This window comes from Protomyctophum bolini, assembly GCF_963924005.1.
Source record: "Protomyctophum bolini genome assembly, chromosome: 4".
Lineage (NCBI taxonomy): Eukaryota > Metazoa > Chordata > Actinopteri > Myctophiformes > Myctophidae > Protomyctophum > Protomyctophum bolini.
In genome coordinates this window covers 22,314,422-22,333,982 of record NC_137865.1, presented here as the reverse complement: position 1 = coordinate 22,333,982, position 19,561 = coordinate 22,314,422, and the positions used below count along the sequence as shown (strand labels likewise).

Sequence of the window (19,561 nt, the reverse complement as noted above, 5' to 3'; positions counted from 1 at the left end):
CAGCAGTTAGTCAGAAGAAGACTTACGTAGTATTAGTATCCATCTATAGTTGTAGACAACAGTCCAGCAGGTAGTCAGAAGAAGAATTAGTATCCATATATAGTTGTAGACAACAGTCCAGCAGTTAGTCAGAAGAAGACTTAGTATTAGTATCCATCTGTTGTAGACAACAGTCCAGCAGTTAGTATCCATCTATAGTTGTAGACAACAGTCCAGCAGGTAGTCAGAAGTCAGTACTACAACTGCTGCGGCTTGAACCCCTTTCATCCTATTCTTGCTGACAGGCAGGAAACTCCTATATCCATATTTGGAACCTTTTGTGTTTTTTCACCCTACTTGACCATGCTACATTGCCACACAAAACCCATTAAGACCTGGAACGCATCTGTGTCACCTTAGCTTTTAACCACTTTAACCATCATTTTAAACTTTAGCTATTGAAAAATAGTAGATATACAAGCTTGGCGGCACAGAGTATCCCTGGGACAACATATTCATATTCATATTCAGATAAGTCTGGGGGTGCTTGACGTTACAGGTTTTTCCAGAAAACTGTCGTGATTTAGAAGACATTTTGTAGAATCTGGTCCCAGGTCTCAATGGGAAGTAGCATTGTCCACACTATTTTTTAATTTGACATTATGGACACAATGAGGTTTCCACCCGACAGACACTGCGTACTGTAAATAACCATGCTGCGATACAGAGATACTGTATATACAGTACAGTAATGTTGCATTTCAGTCCCTTAAGAATTTGTTCTGTCATACTAAATTATTTTGAACTTATTAATATTCAGAATACATCGGAGCAATCAGCTCCTACTGTGTGCCCCACTTTCTCTGACCCAGAAGATTTCTTCGTACTAAACAATCTACTGTAAGTCGAGTCCAAAAGCCACATCAGCAATAGTTAACTTTAGTTGTAATAAAATCAATTTCAGAAGCCAGTACATCCATCCAGCCATGTTCTGGCGTAGGACGCAGCTGGGTATAGGTCACCAAGGGCCACAACCAGTGTCCCTGTAATCATTTCTTAATCACATGACCATAACCTTATTTAGTCACTAAACCGACAAGTTCACTCATTTTACCCGAGTAAATGATATCGCTGCTCATATTGCCTGACGCTGTGTCAATAAAGCATCTGATTGCATTGTTTTCTTTCATAATGCCAAGTAGTTGTTTTGGTGCAGCCAGCATCGACTCAACCTCATTGAATCCCGTTCATGCGCTACATTATAATGGCGACTATACCAATACATTTGGTTGATCTGGATTGTAATCTGCTGCTGCTAAGCAGTGCTCGTGTTCACAATGGCCCCTTTTCCACCAAGATAACTTTGGTTCTAGAACCGGTTCCGTTCTAGATTCTTGGAACCTCGGTGCCGGCGGCCATTTTTTGTTTCCTTTTAGGGTTCTGAACCAATTCCTTTTCAGTGGAAAAAATAACCGAAGTGGTTCAACCCGGTGGAAAAGGGGCCAATGTGATCATCACTTGTTCTGTGTTAAGCTCACTGAGGCTTCATTTCAAATGGGTATTTTATGATGCATCTTCATTTGCCTGTTTTCATCACCTTCCCCCTGCTACCTCATCCCCTCAGGCAATCCAGAGTTTTATCTCTCCTTTATGGAAAGATTGCGCAAGTTTAAAAAAACGTTTTTCCAGCAGCACCTTAACCACTTGAACCTGCATTGCTATAGGAGGACCGTTTGTCATGTGGCTCCCGACATGGTTAAAACTGGCAGGTTAAAACAAACCCGTGGCAGGTTAAAACTAACCCATGGCTTCCTGTGCGGTTAGGTTTAGGGTTTGGATTTTGGGTAGGTTGTCAGACAAATGCCTGTCGGACTGTCGGACCAAACACATGCACCCTCCCGCCAGTGGGCGGGAGGGTGTGGGCTCCACTCTAAATGTATTTTTAAAAAGGACATAAATGTGGGACCTGAAGGGCCCTTTATATTCTAGATCTCAATAAGAACGTCCTAACTCAGCAGTAGTGGCATATTGAATAGGTTTTTGCCTTCTAACCGGGCATCAGTCATCACTGAAGCGCTCCCATGCATCATCCAAATCCCTCCACCACCACAACAACACCATCTCTAGCAGGCCGGCGGAGGGGAGAAATGTTGACAACAAAAATGATGAATCTATAGAATAGTCTGCATGTTTTGACATTTTCAGCGTTTTATCATATTGCCCCTGTGGGGCAGGAACCTCATATCTCATCAAAAGTAGCAGATCCAGGTTGCGTTAGGCAGAACAACTGTACTTCTGCATCACAGATGGATATGATCATTTAGTTTTTTTCTCTCCTGGTTTCCAGTTAATTGTTTTGTATAAAAGAAACATAATAAGTGTGTTTTATATGTATATAATATATCATGGTTTTCTTTCCTTCTGTGCGAACCCGGGGGTCTGTTGAGTGGTTTCTTTAAAAAAAAGAAACGTTGGTCACAAAATCAGATCGACATGACATCTGAATCCTCAAACGTAACCGTTTTGGACATATGAGGTTTCCAACCGACGAAAATGGTGTCCTATGTGATTGCCTGTATACGCTCGTGCATCATGTCTGTATAGACTTGAGCAATGATGGTCCCTTTTTTGCCAGTGCCTTATTCCATATCCCTAAAAGACTTATTATTTATTTTTTACCTTTTTGAAAAACATTCTTGAATAGTTCAAATAGTCAATCTACAAGCTCAAAACGTATCCATGTAGGTTGAACCATTTAAAAATGTTTTTCAAAATAGTTAAAAAAAAAAAAGCACTGGCGAAAATAGGGCCCCATTGGTGCCCCAACGTTTGGTCCGAGTTTCCCTTGAGCCCCAAAGCGTATCTGTACGCGGCAGCAAACTTTAGTCCACAGCACATCAGACACATCAGAGAACTTTACCGTGTGTGTGTGTGTGTGTGTGTGTGTGTCACAGAGGGCGCTGCCTTTGAAACGTCTATATTCTGACGGGACTGATCTCCACCAGCGTTAATGCTGCTGCTGGGGGGGAGAGGGAGAGGCTTTTTCTGAAATAAGCGACGTTGCCATCCCAACCGCAGTTTCCAAAACTTTTCCCCCAACATTTGGTGTCTCCCCGCCGGTCAGGTTAATTAACCACTTTAGCTCACAACTCAATGTTGTAAGATTGTAGATCACCTATTTTCATTAATTATAAATTTTATTATTCAATTATATATCACACCCGTGTCAAGTGAGGGGTGCTCTGTATTATCATACATCATAATTCATCTTCTCATTCTGGCCAATGAGAATTTGCGTCCTCACCTTCGTCATCAATTTTTGTTTGTGTTTAGACAAACACTGAAAACCCCGTTTGGTGTTTTAAGTATTATGTCATACTTTAGCTTTTGAAAAATAGCAGATCTACAAGCTCCTAGCCATAGGCGGATCTAGAGATACAAACCCTACAAACACTCATATCAGTCAATGCAGGGAAGCTGGAAGTACCTTCATTAGAAACGCCAGGACAACGCTCCACACGTCCCAAACTCTTCTCCCTTCTGGCTCCAAAACTATGGAATGCACCATTACAATCAGAACTGCAGCCTCACTCCCAATCTTCTGCCGTAGTATGAAAACCCACCTTTTCAGACTCCATCATGGCCCGTAGCACTTGCCCTAGCCCCTTAGATAGCACTTTATGTAGACTTAGATAGCATTTTTTTACAGACTTATAGCATGTTATGTAGACAGAATTGCATTTTATGTAGTCATTGCACTTTATACAGTAGTATATACAGTAGTATATGTATAGTTTATATGTATAGTTCAATTATATAGATATTCCACTGTTACGTTCTTAGTTTACGCATGTTTCATGATAACTACTTTTTTATGTATGTGATATGGTATATAATATATATCATATGATATGGTTTAGGACTTTTGGGGTTATTTTATTGACATGAATGAATAAGCCCATTACTGACAAAGTGAAAAGTTAATGACTCATTCAGGGGACATAGAAACATGAGTTTTTCAGAAAACTGTCAGGATTTAGAAGACATTTTGTAGAATCGTCCTCCGGTCTAAATGGGTTTAATGTTTGTGTTGAAACAACAACAACAACAACAATTGGGATGGAATATTTACTCGCAACCCATTCAAATTGCTTCATGACCTAAAAAGAATGGGTCATGAAGTAGCAGCTCTGCAAGCTCAAAGCTTTGCACTTTGCATACTTCTGAATTAGAATCCTGACAAGTGACAGTTTTAGACGTATGAGGTTTCCACCCAACAGCCTTTATACACGGATGCCCTTCTTTTATATCCTTCATAATGTTCCAGAAATGTCTGAAAATACGTTTTTAAAAACGTCTTAAACCACAGCGAGGGTAGGAGAAAAAAAAGAGAGTTAACGCAAATTCAATTCCCAATCTTAATGAAGTGCCAGGAGAAAATGAGAGAAAAGTTAATGATATGCAAATGAAATATGGAAAAGCTCTGCCGTGTGTGTAGAGGAGAATATCAATGGACCCAACCCCTCCTCTATGTACAGTTCTGCTCTGGTGGCTCCCTGCTGTTTCCTCTCATATCCAACTTATGAGACTGTACTGGTCTTAATACGTCGGGCATTGAGAGGGTAATTAAGACATGATTTATCCACAAAGCCCCGATAATCACATAATAAAACGACCTTTGTCTTTTAATTCAATTTGCACAGACGAATCTGAAGGGATATTTATCACTGTTCGTTCAACGTTTCTTTCTTTTTTTTGCCGGAAAGTGTCAACGCACGTGTACACACAGGAGTTGTCAGCGCAGGAGGGAGGAATGTAATAGGGTGTTTTTTATTTTTTACTTTTGCACATTTTTGAAAATGACGCGACCCCCCAAAATAATCATATTTGAACTGAGGTGCCCCCTATACCCTGTCCCTGACAAGCACTTGGTGGGAGGCATTAGAATGGTGTGGGCATTTGGGCATTGCGTGAGTGAAAACTGTCTCCACTTCCCTGTCATCGAATAACAAATTGTTTTTTTGCGTGCAACAACAGCGTTTAAGCCCCCATAGTCTTATAGATAGATATAGAGAGGGTACTTTATGTTTCATATGCCCCTCTTCCCCCCACAGTGCAGCATGGGAGGCCCTGGGTCTTGGGTGGGCCTCAGACACATCCATTGGTCACACTGTGGGGGTAAAAAAGGGGGCCCGTTCCAAAATAGGCTTATGGGAAAAGTTAGCTCAAGGACTAATGGATAATAGACAAAGTAGAATGGATTGGTCACAAACGCCCTTGCACAATGAACGCACTGATGAAGCACGCACGCACGCACGCACACACGCACGCACGCACACACACACACACACACACACACACACACACACACACACACACACACACACACACACACACACACACACACACACACACACACACACACACACACACACACACACACACACACACACACACATACATGTAGATGAGCTGGCTGCACTCCAGTCTCTCCTCTCCCTATTTGAATGTACTCGCGTGTGGACTCTCTCTTATCTATTTGCATTTGATAGATGGTTTGTTCACTATAAATAAAAGACTCGTCAGCCCATTATACTGTAGCCTATATAGCATAACCATCTACAACGTTCTATATCCTTCTAGAAGTGCTGCTGCTCTATAATGTGAACAGATGCACCGCACGGCGGAAACAATATGCCTCTGATGGCCGCGGGACACTGCTGCGTGTTGGCCGTGTTTCCCACCATGCACCATTGGCATGTGTTTATTATATCCATTTGTTAACTGAGTATCACATGTTCTTCTGCTCAGTCTCAGAGTTAAATGAGCATTGAGGGGTTAATACCGTGCAGGGCATCCCTCAGTGGACTAATATTTGCATAACCGTTGCAGAAACCTCTTATCTCTCTCTTATCTTTTTGCGTTTTGTTTTGTTTTTTTACCAGCTGCAAGATGGTCAATATCCTCTCGGTATGGCTATGAGGACCTTTGCAGTTTGCGCGACCTATAGTCCTGATTGGCTCTGGCTACCAGACACTACTTCAGGATTGGCTGTGCAAGCAAAAACATTGTCCTCTGGCCAATCGGACAGCAAGCAGTGCCATGAACACGACAGTCACAACACTACACCAGTGGTTCCCAAAGTGGGGTCCGGGGACCCTCAGGGGTCCTTGAGGGAGTTCCGGGGGGTCCCCAGCTAAATGATAGAACCAAATGAACCCTTATGGGTCTGTAACTCTGAGAGTTAAAATAACATTGATTTTACAATATACATTAAGGGTACCAGAGATAGAAATGCCATATATGGGGGTCCGTGGGCCAATAAGTGTCAATATGGGGGTCCTTGACATGAGAAAGTTTGGGAACCACTACACTACACAACACGCTGACACTAGGTATGTGGACATTGACGACAGCAAGCAACAACCCATGGTCTGCACGTCATGAGCAGTCCAAACATACACACTCCGACACTAGGCATGTGGGCAGCTGGTGATAATATGACTATATGTCATCATTGAGCGTCACACAAATGCCTCAAAAGTAGCAGCTCAAAATGCTGCACGCTTTTTAAAATTATTTTAATAGTGAGAACATAATGAGGTTTCCACCAAACAGAGACGACATCGTTGCTGTTGTCTGGAAAGCTTGTGTTTCGTCCAGGGGGCCAGTCAGACAGATATTTTGTGAAGCCACTAAGGAAATCGGGACATCCTGAAAGTTCATATAATGGCCTGTTGTGGCGCTGTCCCCCCTTAGATGTTTTTGGGCCCAACTTCACCTAGACTGTATTACCTTAATAAACATGGTCATGAATACTTTCTGCTTCCAGTCACTATAGTTTGAAGTCTAATTTCTAATGTCATAATATTCTTTTTGGAAAGTTATGGTCCCATTTATTTAAAAAAAATACCATAAAGTCTCGTATGTTCTGAGGGGCGTGGCTACCGTTGCAGTCTATGATCGGGATTCCCCCCCCCCCCGTGCGAGTCAAAATAAAAACCAACGAAGAAGAAGGGGGGAAGTCCCGCCTCGTTGTCTGGGCCAGCCAATGGCCAGCTGGGCCCAAACGGATCTAGAAAGATGGCGATTTACAATTCAAGGACTGACAGGCTTCATCTTACGTCCATATCAGACCCGGCGAACGCTTTGTCCATATTTTTTTTACAGTCTATGGTCTCGTCGTACAAGATGGTCGACGAGACACATTGTGTGCTTGCAGATCTGGTGTTTTCACAATTCAAATGAATAATAACAAAGGCTCTGTTTTGGACATGCAAGGTTTCCAGACTCACAGCGACGATACGTTAATGATAGCAACTTCCTGGCCAGCTGCCCTGAGTGACTCCAGACACACACACACACACACACACACACACACACACACACGCAAAACACACTTATCACTGTGAGAACGTCAACATTTTAGGACGATGATTTCAGGCGGCTTCATGTTGCACAAGGACAACTTTAGTTTTTTTTCAACCACGGTTCATGTTTTTAGATAAAGTAAAAGATGAGTGTGAGTGAGTGTGATGAGTGATTTTAGCAATTTTTGACAGGGGGTGGGGGAATTCGAACATGGGGCTAAATATGTATTTTTTTTACAAAATGTTATAGCGATTTATTTTTTTATTATGTATACAGTCCTACTATAGACCCCAGGAAATTACATCTGGCCACAAAAGATCACAGGATCTATACTGAATGTAAAGGGCGCAGTTGAAGACATGTTGAACACAGTATGGCATCGCCCTATAGCAGGGGGCGGCAAACTTTAAGTGACATGTTTTCATTTTCTTGATAATGAATCGGTGTGCCGTATCAACAAAAAGTTTAATTATGTCACCACATAAAAATGTAATATTTCCATCTGATTTTGATTGTCCATAGGCTGCACATAACATTTTTATGTTGCCTATTTTCTTTCACACAGACTCAGAGGCCAGAGTTTGAGTGAATGTAGAATTATGTGCAGGGTGTAATTTACATATATATATGTGAGGGGACTTTTTTGAATACTACTTAATATTAAAATAAAAGATCTCTCTCACACACTTATGCCAGTGTGCCTGTGACCATGCACCCTCCCCTGTGCCAATGTTGGCACCAGTGCCTGAGGTTGCCTACCCCTGCCCTATAGTACCCCCCCTTCACATTCAGTAGATGCTGTGATCTTTTGTGGCCAGATGTAATTTCCTTGGGTCTAGTAGGACTATAATAAATAATAAAATAATAAATCGCTATAGAATTTGGTAAAAAATACATATTTAGCCCCATGTTCGAAAGCCCCCGCCCCCTGTCAAAAATAGCTAAAGTCGCTAATAACAATTAAGCTAAAACATGAACCTTGGTTGAAAAAAACTAAAGTTGTCCTTTAAACCCCATATGACCGGAGTCCCTCAGGGCTCTATAGTAGTTTATTTTCACTTTTTTTGTTACTGTGAGGGAAAGATTGCCCATCAACGAGCTCACTGCACATGGCGCTGCAAGCTTGTCCATCTGCTGGGGTTTAGGTGGTCAATGTCTCTTCTCCTACCTACTGCTAACAATCCTGTGTGTGTGTGTGTGTGTGTGTGTGTGTGTGTGCGTGTGTGTGTGTGTGTGTGTGCGCGCGCGTGTGTGTGTGTGTGTGTGCGCGTGTGTGCGTGCGTGCGTGCGTGTGTGTGTGTGTGCGCGTGTTTGCCTTCCAGGTCACGGTCCATCAGTGGAGCGTCTTCTGGCCTCTCTACCAGCCCTCTCAGCAGTCCACGGGTAAGTAGGCTAACACACGCATGAACGAACGCACGCACGCACGCACATATGCATGCATGCATGCATGCATACACACACACACACACACACACACACACACACATGCACGCACTATACGGCTAGATTGCCTCGCTTCCTGACCTTTAACAAAGCAACTTCACAAACACTGTGTGGAAGCAATATCTCTTCCATCTCTTCCGGAAATGCAATTCCAATCTGGTGTGCTGCTGTGTTATTAGTCTGAGCTATGGGATCTGTATCCCCCCCCCCCCCCCCCTCCTGAGATATGGGATCTGTATCTCCCCACATCCCTCCCGGGCCCCTGCACCACCACCATTTTAATTCAGATTTCAACTCTTATCTGTATGCACATCCGGGAAGCAGTGTGTGGATCAGCTTTTAGGATAAGCTGGCTTCTTGCTATTCATATTCGCTGGAAGATCAGGCTTTGTCTTTCTTTTTACGTTTTTATTATGGGTCCGTCAGATGAACAAAAACGGCAGTGGAGACACATCGTTGCCGTCAGGCAGAAACCTCTTTTTGTGTTTTTTTTTTTTTGTAAATTAATGCCGTAGGCCGACTTGATCAACTTCAGCGTCACGCAAAAGCTTCAAAAGTAGCAGATCCACAAACTTGTAGATCTGCTATACTTTAGCTATTGTAGTTTCTTAATTTCTTTAGTTTTTATCCTGAAATGTAACACTTTTGGACGTACAGTACAGTATGAGGTTTCCAGCCGATATTTATTGTACTGATCAATCAGTTGACTACTGTACTGTATGTGTTCCGGCTTGGATACCTACAGTACTGCACTAGTACAGAAATAATAAAAATGAATACCCATTTTATACGGTCGCGGCCCCCCAGCGGGCCCCCACCGATTTAGAACCACTGCTCTATCAGTGGTTCCCAAAATGTCAAAGGACCCCCACATTGACCCTAATTAGCCCCGCGGAGCACCCATTTGAAAATGATGCCGGGGACCTCCATTTAAGAGAAGACTTTTACGTCTCTAGCAGTGATTTTCAACCTGTTTAATTTCAAGGGACACCAGTTTGACATGCATTAGTCTACAGACCCCCCGATTTTTATTGTAAAACCAATGTTAATAATGGGTTCCATTTGTACAGAGACAAATAAAGGTCCATTTGGTTCCAAACATCATTTAGCTGGGGACTCCCTCAAGGACCACTGGGGGTGCCCGGACCCCACTTTGGGAACCACTGCTCTATTATCCCTTGTCTTTTCATGGGCTAATCCCAGTGAATATCCAGCACAGGGAATAAGCTTCAGAACATCTCCCTATATGGGTTTCTATTTTGTATTAAGAGAGATAGTGTGTGTGTGTGTGTGTGTGTGTGTGTGTGTGTGTGTGGGTGTGGGTGGGTGGGGGGGGGGGGGGGGGGGGGGGGAGCTCAGGGTAAAACTTTTCCAGCTGACTAGTTTGAGAAGGCTCCAGATTAGCCACCGTGTACAGAACCAAGCTCCTCAACCACCACACAGGCTCTCCCTCGGGGCTGATCTGAAAGGGAAATTGATTCCCCGAAAAGCCGACCAAAGCCTGCAGGATTCGCCTCACACCCACTGGTACCATGTAGAAGGCATTTGTTCGAAGTGCGTGCGTGCGTGCGTGCGTGCATGCGCGTTCCAAGGACAAGAGGATGTCTTTGGAGTGAGGCTATATGAGCCTGTAAAATGATCCTCTCCAGGGAGAGTTTTGTTGGTGAGATGTTTGGTTAGGTTTGCACCGTGGGAGCTGCCCCGTGTTATGAAACACACACACACACACACACACACACACACACACACACACACACACACACACACCACACAGCTCAACACAAACGCTTCAACGCTCCATCCATCTTCTTCTCTGGAGCTGCTCTGCACTTAAAACCCATTATTAAAGACCTGAGGCCCATTCTACAAATGCCCTCTGTAGATCTAGTTCTCACACCTTCAAGATTTCCTACAGTTCCTACAGGCCGGTTTCACAACAGCAGACATCCCGTCGCTCTATTCCCCTCGTCTGGGAAACGTCCCAGCCCTCGTCTCTCTCTCTCTCTCTCTCTCTCTCTCTCTCTCTCTTCTCTCTCTCTCTCTCTCTCTCTCTCTCTCTCTCTCTCTCTCTCTCTCTCTCTCTCTCACTCACTCACTCACTCACTCACTCACACACACACACACACACACACACACACACACACACACACACACACACACACACTCACGTCTGTCCTATTGTCTCTCACACCTGTCTGCCTGCTTTGTTCTCTTCACTTTGGTTAGCATATTATGGCTTTTTTTTTCCTCCTGCAAAAGCTTGCAATACTTACAATTCTTACATCATGGCTCTCTCGTTATACTTCCATTTTGTTGCAGTGTTTCTGACTTGACTCATTGCCTGGGCTAAATGCATGTTTTGTTTTGTTTTTGTCTTCCTTCTCTTTTTTTTGCAATGCCTCCATCTCTCCTTTGTGTACGTATGTGTGTGTGTGTGTGTGACACGCGTCACCTGCCTCCCTCTACATGCCTTCCTTGGCTGCTCCACTGCTGTCCGTGTGGCTGTTTATTCTGTCTCCGTCATACCTGTCCTTCTGTATTTGTGCATCTGTGTGTTTTCCTCTCTTCCTCCTCCACCCTGTCTCGGCTCCATGGCTGTATATATATATCGTATGGTGTTGTGTTTTGTACGTCGTGTCCTCAACCCCCTCAGCCTGTCAGAAAGTTCTGCGTACCGCCACAGTCCCCAGATCTGTCAACGCCGTCTCCCAACGCCAGCCCCTGCCCACCGCCACAGTCCCCAGATCTGTCACCGCCGTCTCCCAAAGCCAGCCCCTGCCCTTCCCTCGAACCCTTCCCCCAGCACCCCCGGATCTCCACCCCCAACTCTCTCACTCCCGACTTGGAGCTGCCCCTGCCTCTCAGCAAGACCCAGACCCTCCCCACCAAGCCCACGGTGGCTCCCAAGCCCCTCCACGCCATGCACTCCAACCCGCTCCCGGGCGCCGTCCCGGTACTTCCCCCCGCCATGGCCACGTTGGAGCCCTCCGCCCCCTGCCTGCCCGTGGCCCCGCGGAGGGCGGCCTCCATCTCAGTGCCTCCCACCCCGTCCTGCCCGTCGTCCACCCCGACCTCCCCGACCTCGCCCAATTTGGCGCCGCTCCCCGGCAGCCCCCGGGCGCGGCGGCGCCCCCTCTCGGCCGCCTACCTCCAGGCCCAGCCCCTATACGTGCCCTTCAGTCCGGCGGCGATGCCCACCGCGCCCCTCTCGCCCATCCGGCTGCACCACTTCCACCCCGTGCATCCTCCGCCTCCCCCTCCTCCACCCGCCTCCACTGACCACCCGATGCCCACATGTATCCCCCTCATACAGGTCACCCCTCACCCCTCCCCTCGAGGCAGCCCCCTCCCCACCCCCAAGGGCACGCCGGTGCACACGCCCAAGGAGAGCCCGTCCGGGACCCCCACCCCGACGCCGCCCCCCAGCCCGTCTATCGGAGGCATGCCGTGGCGGACGCGCCTCAACTCCATCAAGAACAGCTTCCTGGGATCGCCGCGCTTTCACCGCAGGAAAATGCAAGGTAATACTGCATGCATGTGGAGCCCGCGGAGACTCATTGGTGTTGCTCACTCATAGTTAGTATTAGTATTGCACTAATACTAACAATATATTCATACATTTATACACCAGTGGTTCTCAACCCTTTTCATATCAAGGCCCATTATTGATTCGGGATTTGTTGCCTCTCAGACCCAAAACTTACATATTAAATACTTGAATATTTCTTCTTTGTCTGGAGATAAATAACATAAAGTTAAACTTTTCACAGCAGCCATATTAACTCATTGTTATTAATAACATAACGGTTACAGATGGTAACTTTTCACAGCAGCCATATTAACTCATTGTTATTAATAACATAACGGTTACAGATGGTAACTTTTCACAGCAGCCATATTAACTCATTGTTATTAATAACATAACGGTTACAGATGGTAACTTTTCACAGCAGCCATATTAACTCATTGTTATTAATAACATAACGGTTACAGATGGTAACTTTTCACAGCAGCCATATTAACTCATTGTTATTAATAACATAACGGTTACAGATGGTAACTTTTCAAAGCAGCCATATTAACTCATTGTTCATCCGGATTTGCTTTCTGCAGTTTTCGGACCTGTGCATGCTGCAGCAGGTCAGGTCATTAATGCATGTTTTACACCTGTGACCTAAGGTTTTAAAGTCATAAGTTTAGCTCCGTTGCACTACCCTTCTCTCACAGTATAGTTTGAAGTAGAGTAGCTAATTCCAAGTGTAGAGTATTTAATAGCAACCAGGTTAAACAAATGTTTTGGTTAACCTGCTATTTTAACCCCCTTATAAAATTCATAGAATTGAACCCTGGTCTGCATGTCGTCTCTGTCGGGTGGAAGCTGGAATCAAATTCAATCAAAAGTTTTAAAAGTAGCAGATCTACAAGCTGTTATTAAAGTAGCAGATCTACAAGCTCCAAACGCCTTGCACCGTGTTTTCAGCTTGTGGATCTGCTACCTTTGATCATTTTGTGTCGAAAAAAGATAAGAGGTTTCTGCCCGACAACAACGATGTCTTAACCTGCTTTTCTACCTATCTGTGAAATAGAGCTGGGATCGGGCTGACCATTAATTGTTAATATGCATCCGACCCGGGCCCAACACTGCTTTCCCCCCCTTCATTTGACCTTCCCTGGTCCCTAGTCTCTCACTCTCCCTCTGTTTGTTGTTGTGCTGTGATTATGACATTCCCTTAAAGAAAATCCCATTTCCCATGAACGCATCACCATAACCAAGAAGTACACAGAGACAGATCGTTGTAATTTATTTTTACACTTTATTTTCAACAATATGGCTGATCCGAATCGAATCCCGACAACCAATTATACTATCTGTCTGACCCGAGTCCGGCCCATCGGGTTTCGGTCACGTGAATTCTCACTGCTGTCTGAACTGTGACCATGCTGCTTTCTCGTTGCAGTTCCCACACAAGAGGAGATGTCAAGCCTAACGCCAGAGTCTTCCCCAGAGTGAGTGTCTACTTGTTGAAAGCCACTTACATCATCTTGTATGTTTGTGTATGTTTCCCAACTCTGTAACCCCTCTTTCCCTGCTTAACCATCAGGGAGACGTGTGGTGTTTTTGTATTGTCTAGTCGGACATGAATGTTTCATAACCTTTAGTTCCAGCACGCTGAGTTCAGGTTAAAGATTTGGAGAAAGAGAACTCGCTCAAGCGACTAGTCAGCTAGGCAGATAGCCTGGAAGATGTCATACAGCTCTTGGGGGGTTCCTGAAATCTTGGCCTTGATATGCCAGTGTGGCTGGCTGGCTAACTGACTTGGCTGCCTTGAATGTTTCCACCTTGCTGGAACAGGCTAGGGAGTCGGATGAAGAAAGCCTTCTGGTAGCTACAGATGGACCTGGCTGACAGGTCTCGCGTAGCCAGAATTCCACAATCTCCAAAATGATATAAGAGTCCTGAACTACACACCCAGCTGGAAAGCCGATTCCGGTCATCTATTTGTAATTTCCGTTCATGAAAATATATTTAAATGTTGCTCTCTGATAAGCAGCAAGTTATATATGCTTCTACTAGGCATGTGAATCTCGTCTCATCTCACGATTCGATACGCATCTCGATGCACTGCCAGCGATACGATACATTAGAGATACATGGAATCCCCTGGCGATACGATGCGATACGATTCTCCCTCTTCCCGATGCGATGCGATGCGATGCGATAACCATTTAGTTCAAATCAATGCGATACGATGCGATTCACCCCTCTACCGATACGATGCGATTTGATGGAGATTCATCACAATAGAAAGGATTTATATTAAAGCTCTATTAATTTCCCAAAACATGTAAAAATGCATTACATTTAAATTCAAAGCAATTTATTGTTTTACTGTAGGTTAGTATTATAGCTCTGCATCTCAAACAACCCAAATTATAGAATTATGTAAGTAAACAAAGGGTCTGCTCTCTGCTGGTTATTGTGGAATTGTTAGATTACTAATAATCATAGGCTATAGTATAATAATTATATCTCAAAGGTCAATTTGAGGTTTTGAGTATAGAGGGTTCAAGAGATTAAAATGTAATATCCTATGTAATAGCTCAATTAATGTTACCAACATATAAATAGAAAATAAACAAATAAACAAAACAAAAATGACAGGTCACACTCGTAGTGCTGTCAAACAAGTAGTTTAATCTGCAACACAGTTTAATAATATAATTGCCTATGTATAGTGGGGGTCCCTGCTTGATCTCTCACTCTCAGCTAAGTGGTCCTTGGCTTGACCTAAAAAACATTGAAGACCCTGGCCTGCATGTATTATTAACGTTATAAATACATAGCAGATGTACAAGCTCACAACGCGTCTCATCCACGCCCCGCTGTGAGCTTGTGGATCTGCAATTTTAGGCGTGCGACACCGTCTTGCTGCAGAATATAAATAAGGCTTCTATCCCAGAGAATAGCAGGGGAAAGCTGGACAGTGGAAAGTTGTGGAACGGTTGTAAACGACTTTAAACGCAAGCAGTACACTGACCCAGCTGTGGCGTTGTTGTTGTTGTACACGTGTGCAGAAGCAGAAGCAGAAGCTTTCTTTAATTACAAATTGATGATCGCGAGTCGCGACGCAGATTCGCGTCGGAGAATCAGCTAGAACAGCTGTGGGGTGTGGATCATTTGCAGCACGCAGCGCTACAGTGAAAAGTCAACTGATCGACGGACAGCTATTTTATAAAGCTAAAGGTTGTGCTTCCTTTGTGTGTGGGGTTCACTTCTGTTCGTCGCGGGTGCTCTTTATAGTCTGTTGTCTCAACGTGTATACTCTGCACAGAGTAGCTGCGTGCTCGCAGCGCACAGCCGCACACTGTGCGGAGCTGGCTGCGAGAGACCTTTTTTTTCCTTCCTTTTCTGATGGTACGTTCAATGCGCCTCGGAAACACAGGATAGGGTGAAATTTACCATGAAAAAACAGTGCAACCACGGATTTTACCGGTGCAAGCACTCCGCGAACGATCCATCGAGATTTCACCCGTCAATTTTACCGACACACAGTGAATGAACCGATTCACTCGCATCGCGCACGTCATAATCGATGTATCGATACGTATCGATTATTTTCCACATGCCTAGCTTCTACTAATGAGATTTACTTTAGGACAAATGTATGTGACCGCTAAGACGAAACAGAAGTGGGGAAGAGGCAGGACATGATTATCCGCTTTACTCCCGGGTCGTTTTCTGCGCTTCCGAAGTAAAGACTGTATGTAGGAAGTAAAGACTGTATGTGGGAAGTAAAGACTGTATGTGGGAAGTAAAGACTGTATGTGGGAAGTAAAGACTGTATGTGGGAAGTAAAGACTGTATGTGGGAAGTAAAGACTTTATGTGGGAAGTAAAGACTGTATGTTGGAAGTAAAGACTGTATGTGGGAAGTAAAGACTATGTGGGAAGTAAAGACTTTATGTGGGAAGTAAAGACTGTATGTGGGAAGTAAAGACTGTATGTTGGAAGTAAAGACTATGTGGGAAGTAAAGACTTTATGTGGGAAGTAAAGACTGTATGTTGGAAGTAAAGACTGTATGTGGGAAGTAAAGACTATGTGGGAAGTAAAGACTTTATGTGGGAAGTAAAGACTGTATGTGGGAAGTAAAGACTATGTGGGAAGTAAAGACTTTATGTGGGAAGTAAAGACTGTATGTGGGAAGTAAAGACTGTATGTGGGAAGTAAAGACTATGTGGGAAGTAAAGACTTTATGTGGGAAGTAAAGACTATGTGGGAAGTAAAGACTTTATGTGGGAAGTAAAGACTGTATGTGGGAAGTAAAGACTGTATGTGGGAAGTAAAGACTTTATGTGGGAAGTAAAGACTGTATGTTGGAAGTAAAGACTGTATGTTGGAAGTAAAGACTGTATGTGGGAAGCACTTTGTCGGAGATTGTCGGAGATTGTCGGAGGCAACGGTCTGGCTAGAGAGACTATAGTGGAAAGAATCACACAACAACCTTCTCCTTCTGTCTGGACAATGCTGGCCTGAATATAGTTTTATGTAAACACGTATCTTAATCAGGCATGATTACCTGAAGTAAGAGAAGTATGATATTCAATATGACATAATGAATGTGACAGAAGTCTTAGAAATAACAGTCCATATGGCTTGTTGTTAGTGGGATGATGCCATGGAGGGAATTAATCTTCTTCTGACTGTTTGGCACTTAATCTCGGATCACCAAGAGCCTCAATTATCTCTCTCTCTCTCTCTCTCTCTCTCTCTCTCTCTCTCTCTCTCTCTCTCTCTCTCTCTCTCTCTCTCTCTCTCTCTCTCACGCACGCACGCACGCACGCACGCACGCACACACACACCTCTACAGAACAGACACATGGCAGACAGAAGGCCTCTTACAGTTTTGGTATATTTCCCACTGGATGCCCAGCGTTTAGTCTCGTTCCATCTTCCACAGCAGAAATAATGAATTTCCCTCTTTCTGCAAAGCGGCAGAAAGCTTTGCCTCTTTCTGCAAAGCGGCAGAAAGCTTTGCCTCCATTTGAGGCGACCCTTTATCTTCACGGGGTGCATCCCACCTCTGGGGCGAGAGAGTAAGGGAGCAATGGACAGATGGGAGAGAGAGACACACAAAGGGAGGGAAGCGGAGTAGATTGATAATGGGTGTTTTACAGCAATGAGCAACGCATGATCATGTGTGGTGGAAAAAGTACATTTTTTTTTTACTTAAGTAAAAGCATCAATAGAGTATGCACACGCATGGCTTTTCCACCGGGACACGCCCCCTCAGCTAGACTGAGTGGCAAACTATTGAGCAGCATGGAGCGTTGGGGTTTGGAGGCGCTTGTTAAATCATCCAACGGTCCTGCGCGTATCACCTGTTTCTAAATGTCACATAATATAGGAGGCAGCAGGACGTGAAAAAGAGCGCTTCCACAAATAATCACCTGCACGGAATTTCTTGAAGTATACAGCTCATTTCTACGGTGGATTTTTATGAAACAAAAACTTTGCAGATAGAAAGAGGATAATCTGCCCTATGAAACATATAACAAGCTCTAAAAAATGTATACCATAATGTGCCATGAGGAAGTGCCAGGAGGGATAGTGAGATACATCATAACTATTGTTTTTTTTGTTTAGTTTTTTGTTCTTGTCTTGTTGTTTGTAATTGTATGGATTCTTTGTTGTATGTTGCAAGGGTGGGGGGAAGTGTAAGGGCACAAAGGGAAAAAATAAAAATAAAAACTTTTGACATGAATTGGATTATATTGTACTTGTCTGTACCTCATCTTGTCAAAAGCAATAAATAAAAGGTTAAAAATAAAAATTCAGGCTTTACAACTGCAATGGTGAGTTTAACGGTTACACACCGGCATTCCGAAGCCCGCAATTCCGACGAACCACATTACTACCCCTGTCCATAACACGAACACTAACCACATGTAGTCGGAATGACGGTGCGTCGGAATGCCACTCTGTCCCCGGGTTTCACGACGTTTAATACAATCAGATAGGACTTTTCTTTTTGGATGTATTGGCCGGCAGAAAGTATTTTTTTGACACTCAGTAGAGGGCTTTTTTTCACAATTGTGAAACTTTTGTGCTTCTATTACAGACTTGCCAAAAAATCCTGGTTCGGTAACTTCATCAGCCTGGAGAAAGAGGAGCAGATCTTCATCGTCATCAAAGACAAGCCTCTCAGCTCCATCAAGGCAGACATTGTCCACGCCTTTCTCTCAGTACGTTTACCTGCACCATTGACTGTGTGTTATCCTTTTCTCCCCAATGTAGTCGTTATGGCAATAGGGTTGGTTATATATGCATGCACAGCAGCCAATAGGGTTGGTTATAATTGCACAGCAGCCAATAGGGTTGGTTATATATGCATGCACAGCAGCCAATAGGGTTGGTTATAATTGCACAGCAGCCAATAGGGTTGGTTATATATGCATGCACAGCAGCCAATAAGGTTGGTTATAATTGCACAGCAGCCAATAGGGTTGGTTATATATGCATGCACAGCAGCCAATAAGGTTGGTTATAATTGCACAGCAGCCAATAGGGTTGGTTATATATGCATGCACAGCAGCCAATAAGGTTGGTTATAATTGCACAGCAGCCAATAGGGTTGGTTATATATTCATGCACAGCAGCCATTTGTGGAAAGAACTCTTCCTACTTCCTTCACAGGTGTTACCGATGAGACTAATGAAGGCTCTGTTCCATTTTTGTACTATACAGTGGTTCTCAATGTTTTTAATTTCAAGGATCCAACTCTGAGAGTGTACAAATGGAACGTCCATTTGGTTCCATTCCAGTCTCAGAGTTACACACCCATTTGGAACCCACGCAAGGACACTTTGAGACCCACTGGTGTAGCACAGTATTTGCAGTGAGCCAACATGCACAATAGCAGCACCCTGACTCTGTTTGACCAGAATGGGAACAGAGCCTTCATTGTTATCGTTATCATCGGTAACACCTCTGAAGGAAGTAGGGAAGAGTTATTCTGTGTGCATAGAGCCTATTTAGCCGTTATGCCAATGTATTCCTCCCCAAACAAGTCGTCACTGTCCAGCCCGTAGGAGTATGTGCAGTGACAAATATCACCCTCCCACAACACGGGCCAATTTGTGTACGGCAATGCTGGATGCACCACAGTGGATTTGAACCCCCAGACTCTGTGGAGGTGGCACTTCACCACTGCTCCTCCAAATGTACAAATGCAACGGTTGCATTTGCTCACTTAGAGTTAAATTAAGG

The 19,561-nt window shown here is 44.2% G+C and overlaps 1 protein-coding gene across 1 annotated transcript in view; it reads left to right on the top strand.

Moving 5' to 3' along the window:
- Positions 1–19,561, top strand: part of brsk2a (BR serine/threonine kinase 2a) — a gene marked incomplete at both ends in the record, with an annotated part of 291,437 nt that overhangs the window by 261,331 nt on the left and 10,545 nt on the right. The window contains 4 exons of the mRNA XM_080762132.1: positions 8,673–8,733; positions 11,447–12,314; positions 13,752–13,800; positions 18,414–18,537. Coding sequence (XP_080618258.1) covers positions 8,673–8,733; positions 11,447–12,314; positions 13,752–13,800; positions 18,414–18,537 — 1,102 coding nt within the window. The remainder of the gene's footprint in view (positions 1–8,672; positions 8,734–11,446; positions 12,315–13,751; positions 13,801–18,413; positions 18,538–19,561) is intronic.